At 55.2% G+C, this 11,647-nt stretch overlaps 1 protein-coding gene across 4 annotated transcripts in view; it reads left to right on the top strand.

Moving 5' to 3' along the window:
• Positions 1-352: 352 nt before the first annotated feature.
• mks1 (MKS transition zone complex subunit 1) overlaps positions 353-11,647 on the top strand; it is a 95,685-nt gene continuing 84,390 nt past the window's right edge. For 2 of the 4 annotated variants that reach the window (XM_078548470.1, XM_078548468.1), the window contains exon 1: positions 795-905. In XM_078548470.1, the coding sequence (XP_078404596.1) occupies positions 832-905 (74 nt within the window). In that variant the 5' untranslated portion in view covers positions 795-831. Of the gene's footprint in view, positions 481-723; positions 906-11,647 lie in introns of those variants that run through there. The other 2 variants (XM_078548469.1, XM_078548471.1) reach the window with 2 other exon arrangements.

Below are 11,647 nucleotides of genomic sequence, written 5' to 3'. Positions count from 1 at the left end.
TAGGGTTAGATGAAATAAGAGGCTCGTGAGAAGCACTGAAAACAGTTGGGCTTGTAAATGAGATAGCCAACCCCGTGTCATGTGGTGTCCGCTGGTATTCAATGCCATCCAAAACTGGTGGGCACCACAGGAACGGGATTGCTTGGACAATTTGGAAAATAACTTGATTTGATAGTTACCTTTTTTAACATTTGGTTGTTTACTGCTTGAGCCTCTGCAAGAGAGGAGCCTTTTAGATTATTTTTTATGGGTTGACGATCTGTACAGGGCCAACCCAAAGAGAAGATAGCTGAACAATTAATTCTGTTGTCGGAATTCATTAGCAAACACAAAGTGGACAAAGTCTCCAGTTTCGATTGGCACAGCTTATATTTCACCTCTTTTCTATTTTTACTTAGTTCTGTTGAAGGGTCATACGGACTCGAAACGTTAACTGTGTTCCTCTCCGCAGATGCTGTCAGACCTGCTGAGTTTTTCCAGGTATTTTTGTTTTTGTTTTACAGGAGGGATTGTTTTGCTCAGGAGGGATTGGAGAATGGATTGTCAGGCTGAATGAGTGGATGACCTGCTCAGGTCCCTGTAGCTGGGCCGACGTTATTTTTTTTATTATTCCGAGCGCGGAGACAAACGATCACCAGCAGCTCCAAGCAACAAAAACTGTGCTTCCGGCATCTCTTCGAGCCGTGTAAACTACTCTGTGCGCATTTTCCAGGGCGGCGAGAAGGTGTCTGCACCGGCCGGAGCTGCAGGAAGCCCGAGGCCTTGTCCGTTGCCAAGGGAACCGCGGCCCCGCCCCCCTGTTCCTCCGGTAACCGGAGTGAGGCCGGAGGAATGGCGGAATGTGATAGTGAGAGGGTGGGAGCGATTTACCGAACCCGGGACCCTGTGAAAAACCTCCGGATCCGGTACAGAGCAATTCTGGACGATGTCGGGAACGGGCGGTCAGGCTGCGGGGGAGTGAGAATAATGCAGGGTCTGGGGGGAGTGAGATTAATGCAGGGTCCGGGGGGAGTGAGATTAATGCAGGGTCCGGGGGGAGTGCGGGAGTGAGAATAATGCAGGGTCTGGGGGGAGTGAGATTAATGCAGGGCCTGGGGGGAGTGCGGGAGTGAGAATAATGCAGGGTCTGGGGGGAGTGCGGGAGTGAGAATAATGCAGGGTCTGGGGGGAGTGCGGGAGTGAGAATAATGCAGGGTCTGGGGGGAGTGCGGGAGTGAGAATAATGCAGGGTCTGGGGGGAGTGCGGGAGTGAGAATAATGCAGGGTCTGGGGGGAGTGAGATTAATGCAGGGCCAGGGGGGAGTGAGATTAATGCAGGGTCTGGGGGGAGTGCGGGAGTGAGATTAATGCAGGGTCTGGGGGGAGTGAGATTAATGCAGGGTCTGGAGGGGAGTGAGATTAATGCAGGGTCTGGAGGGAGTGAGATTAATGCAGGGTTTGGGGGGAGTGAGATTAATGCAGGGTCTGGGGGGAGTGCGGGAGTGAGATTAATGCAGGGTCTGGGGGGAGTGTGGAAGTGAGATTAATGCAGGGTCTGGGGGGAGTGAGATTAATGCAGGGTCTGGGGGGAGTGAGATTAATGCAGGGTCCGGGGGGAGTGAGATTAATGCAGGGTCCGGGGGGAGTGCGGGAGTGCGAATAATGCAGGGTCCGGGGGGAGTGAGATTAATGCAGGGTCCGGGGGGAGTGAGATTAATGCAGGGTCTGAGGGGAGTGAGATTAATGCAGGGTCTGGGGGGAGTGCGGGAGTGAGAATAATGCAGGGTCCGGGGGGAGTGAGATTAATGCAGGGCCTGGGGGGAGTGAGATTAATGCAGGGTCTGGGGGGAGTGCGGGAGTGAGAATAATGCAGGGTCTGGGGGGAGTGAGATTAATGCAGGGTCTGGAGGGAGTGTGGTAGTGAGATTAATGCAGAGTCTGGGGGGGAGTGAGATTAATGCAGGGTCTGGGGGGAGTGAGATTAATGCAGGGTCTGGAGGGAGTGAGATTAATGCAGGGTTTGGGGGGAGTGAGATTAATGCAGGGTCTGGGGGGAGTGCGGGAGTGAGATTAATGCAGGGTCTGGGGGGAGTGTGGAAGTGAGATTAATGCAGGGTCTGGGGGGAGTGAGATTAATGCAGGGTCTGGGGGGAGTGAGATTAATGCAGGGTCCGGGGGAGTGTGGGAGTGAGATTAATGCAGGATCCGGCGGGAGTGTGGAAGTGAGATTAATGCAGGGTCTGGGGGGGGGTGAAATTAATGCAGCGTCTGAGGGGAGTGAGATTAATGCAGGGTCCGGGTAGAGTGTGGGAGTGAGATTAATGGAGGGTCCAGGGGGAGTGTGGGAGTGAGATTAATGCAGGGTCTGGGGGGAGTGAGATTAATGCAGGGTCTGGGGGGAGTGTGGGAGTGAGATTAATGCAGGGTCTGGGGGGAGTGCGGGAGTGAGATTAATGCAGGGTTTGGGGGGGAGTCCGGGAGTGAGATTAATGCAGGGTCTGGGGGGAGTGAGATTAATGCAGGGTCTGTGGGGAGTGTGGGAGTGAGATTAATGCAATGTCTGGAGGGGGGAGTGAGATTAATGCAGGGTCTGTGGGGAGTGTGGGAGTGAGATTAATGCAATGTCTGGAGGGGGAGTGAGATTAATGCAGGGTCTGTGGGGAGTGCGGGAGTGAGATTAATGCAGGGTCTGGGGGGAGTGCGGGAGTGAGATTAATGCAGGGTCTGGGGGGAGTGTGGGAGTGAGATTAATGCAGGGTCTGGGGGGAGTGAGATTAATGCAGGGTCTGGGGGAGTCAGATTAATGCAGGGTCTGGGGGAGTCAGATTAATGCAGGGTCTGGAGGGAGTGTGGGAGTGAGATTAATTCAGGGTCTGGAGGGGAGTGTGGGAGTGAGATTAATGCAGGGTCTGGGGGGAGTGAGATTAATGCAGGGTCTGGGGGGAGTGAGATTAATGGAGGGTCCAGGGGGAGTGTGGGAGTGAGATTAATGCAGGGTCAGGGGGAGTGAGATTAATGCAGGGTCTGGAGGGAGTGAGATTAATGCAGGGTCTGGGGGGAGTGAGATTAATGCAGGGTCTGGGGGGAGTGAGATTAATGCAGGGTCTGGGGGGGAGTGAGATTAATGCAGGGTCTGTGGGTAGTGAGATTAATGCAGGGTCTGGGGGGAGTGAGATTAATGCAGGGTCTGTGGGTAGTGAGATTAATGCAGGGTCTGGGTGGGGGAGTGAGATTAATGCAGGGTCCGGGGGGAGTGTGGGAGTGAGATTATTGGAGGGTCCAGGGGGAGTGTGGGAGTGAGATTAATGCAGGGTCTGGGGGGAGTCCGGGAGTGAGATTAATGCAGGGTCTGGGGGGAGTGTGGGAGTGAGATTAATGCAGGGTCTGGGGGGAGTGCGGGAGTGAGATTAATGCAGGGTCTGGGGGGAGTCCGGGAGTGAGATTAATGCAGGGTCTGGGGGGAGTGAGATTAATGCAGGGTCTGTGGGGAGTGTGGGAGTGAGATTAATGCAATGTCTGGAGGGGGGAGTGAGATTAATGCAGGGTCTGTGGGGAGTGTGGGAGTGAGATTAATGCAATGTCTGGAGGGGGAGTGAGATTAATGCAGGGTCTGTGGGGAGTGCGGGAGTGAGATTAATGCAGAGTCTGGGGGGAATCCGGGAGTGACATTAATGCAGGGTCTGGGGGGAGTGTGGTAGTGAGATTAATGCAGGGTCCGGGGGAGTGTGGAAGTGAGATTAATGCACGGTCTGGGGGGAGTGAGATTAATGCAGGGTCAGGAGGGAGTCTGAGAGTGAGATTAATGCAATGTCTGTGGGGGGAGTGAGATTAATGCAGGGTTGCGGGGTGAGTGAAATTAATGCAGGGTCTGGGGGCAGTGAGATTAATGCATGGTGTGGGAGGAGTGCGGGAGTGAGATTAATGCAATGTCTGTGGGGGGAGTGAGATTAATGCAGGGTCGCGGGGAGAGTGAGATTAATGGAGGGTCTGTGGGGAGTGCGGGAGTGGGATTAATGCAGGGTCTGGGGGGAGTGTGGGAGTGAGATTAATGCAGAGTCTAGGGGGAGTGAGATTAATGCAGGGTCCGGGGGAGTGTGGGAGTGAGATTCATGCAGGATCCGGCGGGAGTGTGGAAGTGAGATTAATGCAGGGTCTGGGGGGGGTGAAATTAATGCAGCGTCTGAGGGGAGTGAGATTAATGCAGGGTCCGGGGGGAGTGTGGGAGTGAGATTAATGGAGGGTCCAGGGGGAGTGTGGGAGTGAGATTAATGCAGGGTCTGGGGGGAGTGAGATTAATGCAGGGTCTGGGGGGAGTGTGGGAGTGAGATTAATGCAGGGTCTGGGGGGAGTGCGGGAGTGAGATTAATGCAGGGTTTGGGGGGGAGTCCGGGAGTGAGATTAATGCAGGGTCTGGGGGGAGTGAGATTAATGCAGGGTCTGTGGGGAGTGTGGGAGTGAGATTAATGCAATGTCTGGAGGGGGGAGTGAGATTAATGCAGGGTCTGTGGGGAGTGTGGGAGTGAGATTAATGCAATGTCTGGAGGGGGAGTGAGATTAATGCAGGGTCTGTGGGGAGTGCGGGAGTGAGATTAATGCAGGGTCTGGGGGGGGAGTGAGATTAATGCAGGGTCCGGGGGAGTGTGGGAGTGAGATTAATGGAGGGTCTGGGGGGAGTGTGGGAGTGAGATTAATGCAGGATCCGGCGGGAGTGTGGAAGTGAGATTAATGCAGGGTCTGGGGGGGGTGAAATTAATGCAGCGTCTGAGGGGAGTGAGATTAATGCAGGGTCCGGGGGGAGTGTGGGAGTGAGATTAATGGAGGGTCTGTGGGGAGTGTGGGAGTGAGATTAATGCAGGGTCTGGGGGGAGTCCGGGAGTGAGATTAATGCAGTGTCTGGGGGGAGTGTGGGAGTGAGATTAATGCAGGGTCTGGGGGGAGTGCGGGAGTGAGATTAATGCAGGATCTGGGGGGAGTCCGGGAGTGAGATTAATGCAGGGTCTGGGGGGAGTGAGATTAATGCAGGGTCCGGGGGAGTGTGGGAGTGAGATTAATGCAGGGCCTGGGGGGAGTGTGGGAGTGAGATTAATGCAATGTCTGGAGGGGGGAGTGAGATTAATGCAGGGTCTGTGGGGAGTGTGGGAGTGAGATTAATGCAATGTCTGGAGGGGGAGTGAGATTAATGCAGGGTCTGTGGGGAGTGCGGGAGTGAGATTAATGCAGAGTCTGGGGGGAATCCGGGAGTGAGATTGATGCAGGGTCTGGGCGGAGTGTGGGAGTGAGATTAATGCAGGGTCTGGGGGGAGTGAGATTAATGCAGGGTCTGGGGGGAGTGTGGGATTGAGATTAATGCAGGGTCTATGAGGAGTGGGAGTGAGATTAATGCAGGGTCTGGGGTGAGTGCGGGAGTGAGTTTAATGTAGGGTCTGGGGGGAGTGCAGGAGTGAGATTAATGCAGGGTCTAGGGGGAGTGCAGGAGTCAGATTAATGCAGGGTCTGAGGGGGAGTGAGATTAATGCAATGTCTGTGGGGGGAGTGCGGGAGTGAGATTAATGCAATGTCTGTGGGGGGAGTGCAGGAGTGATATTAATGCAATGTCTGTGGGGGGAGTGAGATTAATGCAGGGTCTGGGGTGAGTGCGGGAGTGAGTTTAATGTAGGGTCTGGGGGGAGTGCGGGAGTGAGTTTAATGTAGGGTCTGGGGGGAGTGCAGGAGTGAGATTAATGCAGGGTCTGGGGGGAGTGTGGGAGTGAGATTAATGCAGGGTCTGGGGGGAGTGTGGAAGTGAGATTAATGCAGGGTCTGGGGGGGAGTGAGATTAATGCAGGGTCTGGGGGGAGTGAGATTAATGCAGGGTCTGGAGGGAGTGAGATTAATGCAGGGTTTGGGGGGAGTGAGATTAATGCAGGGTCTGGGGGGAGTGTGGAAGTGAGATTAATGCAGGGTCTGGGGGGAGTGAGATTAATGCAGGGTCTGGGAGGAGTGAGATTAATGCAGGGTCCGGGGGAGTGTGGGAGTGAGATTAATGCAGGATCCGGCGGGAGTGTGGAAGTGAGATTAATGCAGGGTCTGGGGGGGGTGAAATTAATGCAGCGTCTGAGGGGAGTGAGATTAATGCAGGGTCCGGGGGGAGTGTGGGAGTGAGATTAATGGAGGGTCCAGGGGGAGTGTGGGAGTGAGATTAATGCAGGGTCTGGGGGGAGTGAGATTAATGCAGGGTCTGGAGGGAGTGTGGGAGTGAGATTAATGCAGGGTCCGGTGGGAGTCAGATTAATGCAGGGTCCGGGGGGAGTGTGGGAGTGAGATTAATGCAGGGTCTGGAGGGAGTGTGGGAGTGAGATTAATGCAGGGTCTGGGGGGAGTGCGGGAGTGAGATTAATGCATGGTCCGGGGGAGTGTGGGAGTCAGATTAATGCAGGGCCTGGGGGCAGTCAGATTAATGCAGGGTCTGGAGGGAGTGCGGGAGTGAGATTAATGCAGGGTCTGGGGGGAGTGTGGGAGTGAGATTAATGCAGGGTCCGGGGGAGTGTGGGAGTGAGATTAATGCAGGGTCTGGGGGGAGAGAGATTAATGCAGGGTCCGGGGGGAGTGTGGGAGTGAGATTAATGCAGGGTCTGGGGGGAGTGTTGGAGTCAGATTAATGCAGGGTTTGTGGGGGAGTTAGATGAATGGAGAGTCCGGGGGGAGTGTGGGAGTGAGATTAATGCAGGGTCCGGGGGAGTGTGGGAGTGAGATTAATGCAGGATCCGGCGGGAGTGTGGAAGTGAGATTAATGCAGGGTCTGGGGGGGGGGTGAAATTAATGCAGCGTCTGAGGGGAGTGAGATTAATGCAGGGTCCGGGGGGAGTGCGGGAGTGAGAATAATGCAGGGTCCGGGGGGAGTGAGATTAATGCAGGGTGCGGGGGGAGTGCGGGAGTGCGAATAATGCAGGGTCCGGGGGGAGTGAGATTAATGCAGGGTCCGGGGGGAGTGAGATTAATGCAGGGTCTGAGGGGAGTGAGATTAATGCAGGGTCTGGGGGGAGTGCGGGAGTGAGAATAATGCAGGGTCCGGGGGGAGTGAGATTAATGCAGGGCCTGGGGGGAGTGAGATTAATGCAGGGTCTGGGGGGAGTGCGGGAGTGAGATTAATGCAGGGTCTGGGGGGGAGTGAGATTAATGCAGGGTCTGGAGGGAGTGTGGTAGTGAGATTAATGCAGAGTCTGGGGGGGAGTGAGATTAATGCAGGGTCTGGGGGTAGTGAGATTAATGCAGGGTCTGGGGGGAGTGTGGAAGTGAGATTAATGCAGGGTCTGGGGGGAGTGCGGGAGTGAGATTAATGCAGGGTTTGGGGGGGAGTCCGGGAGTGAGATTAATGCAGGGTCTGGGGGGAGTGAGATTAATGCAGGGTCTGTGGGGAGTGTGGGAGTGAGATTAATGCAATGTCTGGAGGGGGGAGTGAGATTAATGCAGGGTCTGTGGGGAGTGTGGGAGTGAGATTAATGCAATGTCTGGAGGGGGAGTGAGATTAATGCAGGGTCTGTGGGGAGTGCGGGAGTGAGATTAATGCAGGGTCTGGGGGGAGTGCGGGAGTGAGATTAATGCAGGGTCTGGGGGGAGTGTGGGAGTGAGATTAATGCAGGGTCTGGGGGGAGTGAGATTAATGCAGGGTCTGGGGGAGTCAGATTAATGCAGGGTCTGGAGGGAGTGTGGGAGTGAGGTTAATTCAGGGTCTGGAGGGGAGTGTGAGAGTGAGATTAATGCAGGGTCTGGGGGGAGTGAGATTAATGCAGGGTCTGGGGGGAGTGAGATTAATGCAGGGTCCGGGGGAGTGTGGGAGTGAGATTAATGCAGGGCCTGGGGGGAGTGTGGAAGTGAGATTAATGCAGGGTCTAGGGGGAGTGAGATTAATGCAGGGTCAGGGGGAGTGAGATTAATGCAGGGTCTGGAGGGAGTGAGATTAATGCAGGGTCTGGGGGGGAGTGAGATTAATGCAGGGTCTGGGGGGAGTGAGATTAATGCAGGGTCTGGGGGGGAGTGAGATTAATGCAGGCTCCGGGGGAGTGTGGGAGTGAGATTAATGCAGGGTCTGGGGGGAGTGAGATTAATGCAGGGTCTGTGGGGAGTGAGATTAATGCAGGGTCTGGGGGGGGAGTGAGATTAATGCAGGGTCCGGGGGGAGTGTGGGAGTGAGATTGTTGGAGGGTCCAGGGGGAGTGTGGGAGTGAGATTAATGCAGGGTCTGGGGGGAGTCCGGGAGTGAGATTAATGCAGGGTCTGGGGGGAGTGTGGGAGTGAGATTAATGCAGGGTCTGGGGGGAGTGCGGGAGTGAGATTAATGCAGGGTCTGGGGGGAGTCCGGGAGTGAGATTAATGCAGGGTCTGGGGGGAGTGAGATTAATGCAGGGTCTGTGGGGAGTGTGGGAGTGAGATTAATGCAATGTCTGGAGGGGGGAGTGAGATTAATGCAGGGTCTGTGGGGAGTGTGGGAGTGAGATTAATGCAATGTCTGGAGGGGGAGTGAGATTAATGCAGGGTCTGTGGGGAGTGCGGGAGTGAGATTAATGCAGAGTCTGGGGGGAATCCGGGAGTGAGATTAATGCAGGGTCTGGGGGGAGTGTGGGAGTGAGATTAATGCAGGATCCGGGGGAGTGTGGGAGTGAGATTAATGCACGGTCTGGGGGGAGTGAGATTAATGCAGGGTCAGGAGGGAGTCTGAGAGTGAGATTAATGCAATGTCTGTGGGGGGAGTGAGATTAATGCAGGGTTGCGGGGTGAGTGAAATTAATGCAGGGTCTGGGGGCAGTGAGATTAATGCATGGTGTGGGAGGAGTGCGGGAGTGAGATTAATGCAATGTCTGTGGGGGGAGTGAGATTAATGCAGGGTCGCGGGGAGAGTGAGATTAATGGAGGGTCTGTGGGGAGTGCGGGAGTGAGATTAATGCAGGGTCTGGGGGGAGTGTGTGAGTGAGATTAATGCAGAGTCTAGGGGGAGTGAGATTAATGCAGGGTCCGGGGGAGTGTGGGAGTGAGATTCATGCAGGATCCGGCGGGAGTGTGGAAGTGAGATTAATGCAGGGTCTGGGGGGGGTGAAATTAATGCAGCGTCTGAGGGGAGTGAGATTAATGCAGGGTCCGGGGGGAGTGTGGGAGTGAGATTAATGGAGGGTCCAGGGGGAGTGTGGGAGTGAGATTAATGCAGGGTCTGGGGGGAGTGAGATTAATGCAGGGTCTGTGTGGAGTGCGGGAGTGAGATTAATGCAGAGTCTGGGGGGAATCCGGGAGTGAGATTAATGCAGGGTCTGTGGGGAGTGTGGGAGTGAGATTAATGCAGCGTCCGGGGGAGTGTGGGAGTGAGATTAATGCACGGTCTGGAGGGAGTGAGATTAATGCAGGGTCAGGAGGGAGTCTGAGAGTGAGATTAATGCAATGTCTGGAGGGGGAGTGAGATTAATGCAGGGTTGCGGGGTGAGTGAAATTAATGCAGGGTCTGGGGGCAGTGAGATTAATGCATGGTGTGGGAGGAATGTGGAAGTGAGATTAATGCAGGGTCTGGGGGGGGTGAAATTAATGCAGCGTCTGAGGGGAGTGAGATTAATGCAGGGTCTGGGGGGAGTGTGGGAGTGAGATTAATGGAGGGTCCAGGGAGAGTGTGGGAGTGAGATTAATGCAGGGTCTGGGGGGAGTGAGATTAATGCAGGGTCTGGGGGGAGTGTGGGAGTGAGATTAATGCAGGGTCTGGGGGGAGTGCGGGAGTGAGATTAATGCAGGGTTTGGGGGGGAGTCCGGGAGTGAGATTAATGCAGGGTCTGGGGGGAGTGAGATTAATGCAGGGTCTGTGGGGAGTGTGGGAGTGAGATTAATGCAATGTCTGGAGGGGGGAGTGAGATTAATGCAGGGTCTGTGGGGAGTGTGTGAGTGAGATTAATGCAATGTCTGGAGGGGGAGTGAGATTAATGCAGGGTCTGTGGGGAGTGCGGGAGTGAGATTAATGCAGGGTCTGGGGGGGGAGTGAGATTAATGCAGGGTCCGGGGGAGTGTGGGAGTGAGATTAATGGAGGGTCCGGGGGGAGTGTGGGAGTGAGATTAATGCAGGTTCCGACGGGAGTGTGGAAGTGAGATTAATGCAGGGTCTGGGGGGGGTGAAATTAATGCAGCGTCTGAGGGGAGTGAGATTAATGCAGGGTCCGTGGGGAGTGTGGCAGTCAGATTAATGGAGGGTCCAGGGGGAGTGTGGGAGTGAGATTAATGCAGGGTCTGGGGGGAGTCCGGGAGTGAGATTAATGCAGGGTCTGGGGGGAGTGTGGGAGTGAGATTAATGCAGGGTCTGGGGGGAGTGCGGGAGTGAGATTAATGCAGGGTCTGGGGGGAGTCCGGGAGTGAGATTAATGCAGGGTCTGGGGGGAGTGAGATTAATGCAGGGTCCGGGGGAGTGTGGGAGTGAGATTAATGCAGGGCCTGGGGGGAGTGTGGGAGTGAGATTAATGCAATGTCTGGAGGGGGGAGTGAGATTAATGCAGGGTCTGTGGGGAGTGTGGGAGTGAGATTAATGCAGAGTCTGGGGGGAATCCGGGAGTGAGATTGATGCAGGGTCTGTGGGGAGTGTGGGAGTGAGATTAATGCAGGGTCTGGGGGGAGTGAGATTAATGCAGGGTCTGGAGGGAGTGCGGGATTGAGATTAATGCAGGGTCTGGGGGGAAGTGAGATTAATGCAAGGTCTGGAGGGAGTGTGGGAGTCAGATTAATGCAGGGTCTGGAGAGAGTGTGGGAGTGAGATTAATGCAGGTTCTAGGGGGAGTGTGGGAGTCAGATTAATGCAGGGTCTGGGGGGAGTTAGATTAATGCAGGGTCTGGAGGGAGTGCGGGATTGAGATTAATGCAGGGTCTGGGGGGAAGTGAGATTAATGCAAGGTCTGGAGGGAGTGTGGGAGTGAGATTAATGCAGGGTCCGGTGGGAGTCAGATTAATGCAGGGTCTGGGGGGAGTGTGGGAGTGAGATTAATGCAGGGTCCGGGGGAGTGTGGGAGTGAAATAATGCAGGGTCCGGGGGGAGTGAGATTAATGCAGGGTCCGGGGGGAGTGTGGGAGTGAGATTAATGCAGGGTCTGGGGGGGAGTCAGATGAATGGAGAGTCCGGGGGGAGTGTGGGAGTGAGATTAATGCAGGGTCTGTGGGGAGTGCGGGAGTGAGATTAATGCAGGGTCTGTGGGGAGTGAGATAAATGCAGGGTCTGGGGGGAGTGCGGGAGTGAGATTCATGCATGGTCCGGGGGAGTGTGGGAGTCAGATTAATGCAGGGCCTGGGGGGAGTGTGGGAGTGAGATTAATGCAGGGTCCGGGGGAGTGTGGGAGTGAAATAATGCAGGGTCCGGGGGGAGTGAGATTAATGCAGGGTCCGGGGGGAGTGTGGGAGTGAGATTAATGCAGGGTCTGGGGGGGAGTCAGATGAATGGAGAGTCCGGGGGGAGTGTGGGAGTGAGATTAATGCAGGGTCTGTGGGGAGTGCGGGAGTGAGATTAATGCAGGGTCTGTGGGGAGTGAGATAAATGCAGGGTCTGGGGGGAGTGAGATTAATGCAGGGTCTGGGGGGAGTGTGGGAGTGAGATTAATGCAGGGTCTGAAGGGAGCGTGGGAGTGAGATTAATGCAGGGTCTGGGTGGAGTCAGATTAATGCAGGGTCAGGAGGGAGTGTG

Source organism: Cetorhinus maximus, chromosome 9 (assembly GCF_964194155.1).
Source record: "Cetorhinus maximus chromosome 9, sCetMax3.hap1.1, whole genome shotgun sequence".
NCBI lineage: Eukaryota > Metazoa > Chordata > Chondrichthyes > Lamniformes > Cetorhinidae > Cetorhinus > Cetorhinus maximus.
Note: the sequence above shows the minus strand (reverse complement) of the source record. Positions and strands in the feature narration are given on the sequence as shown.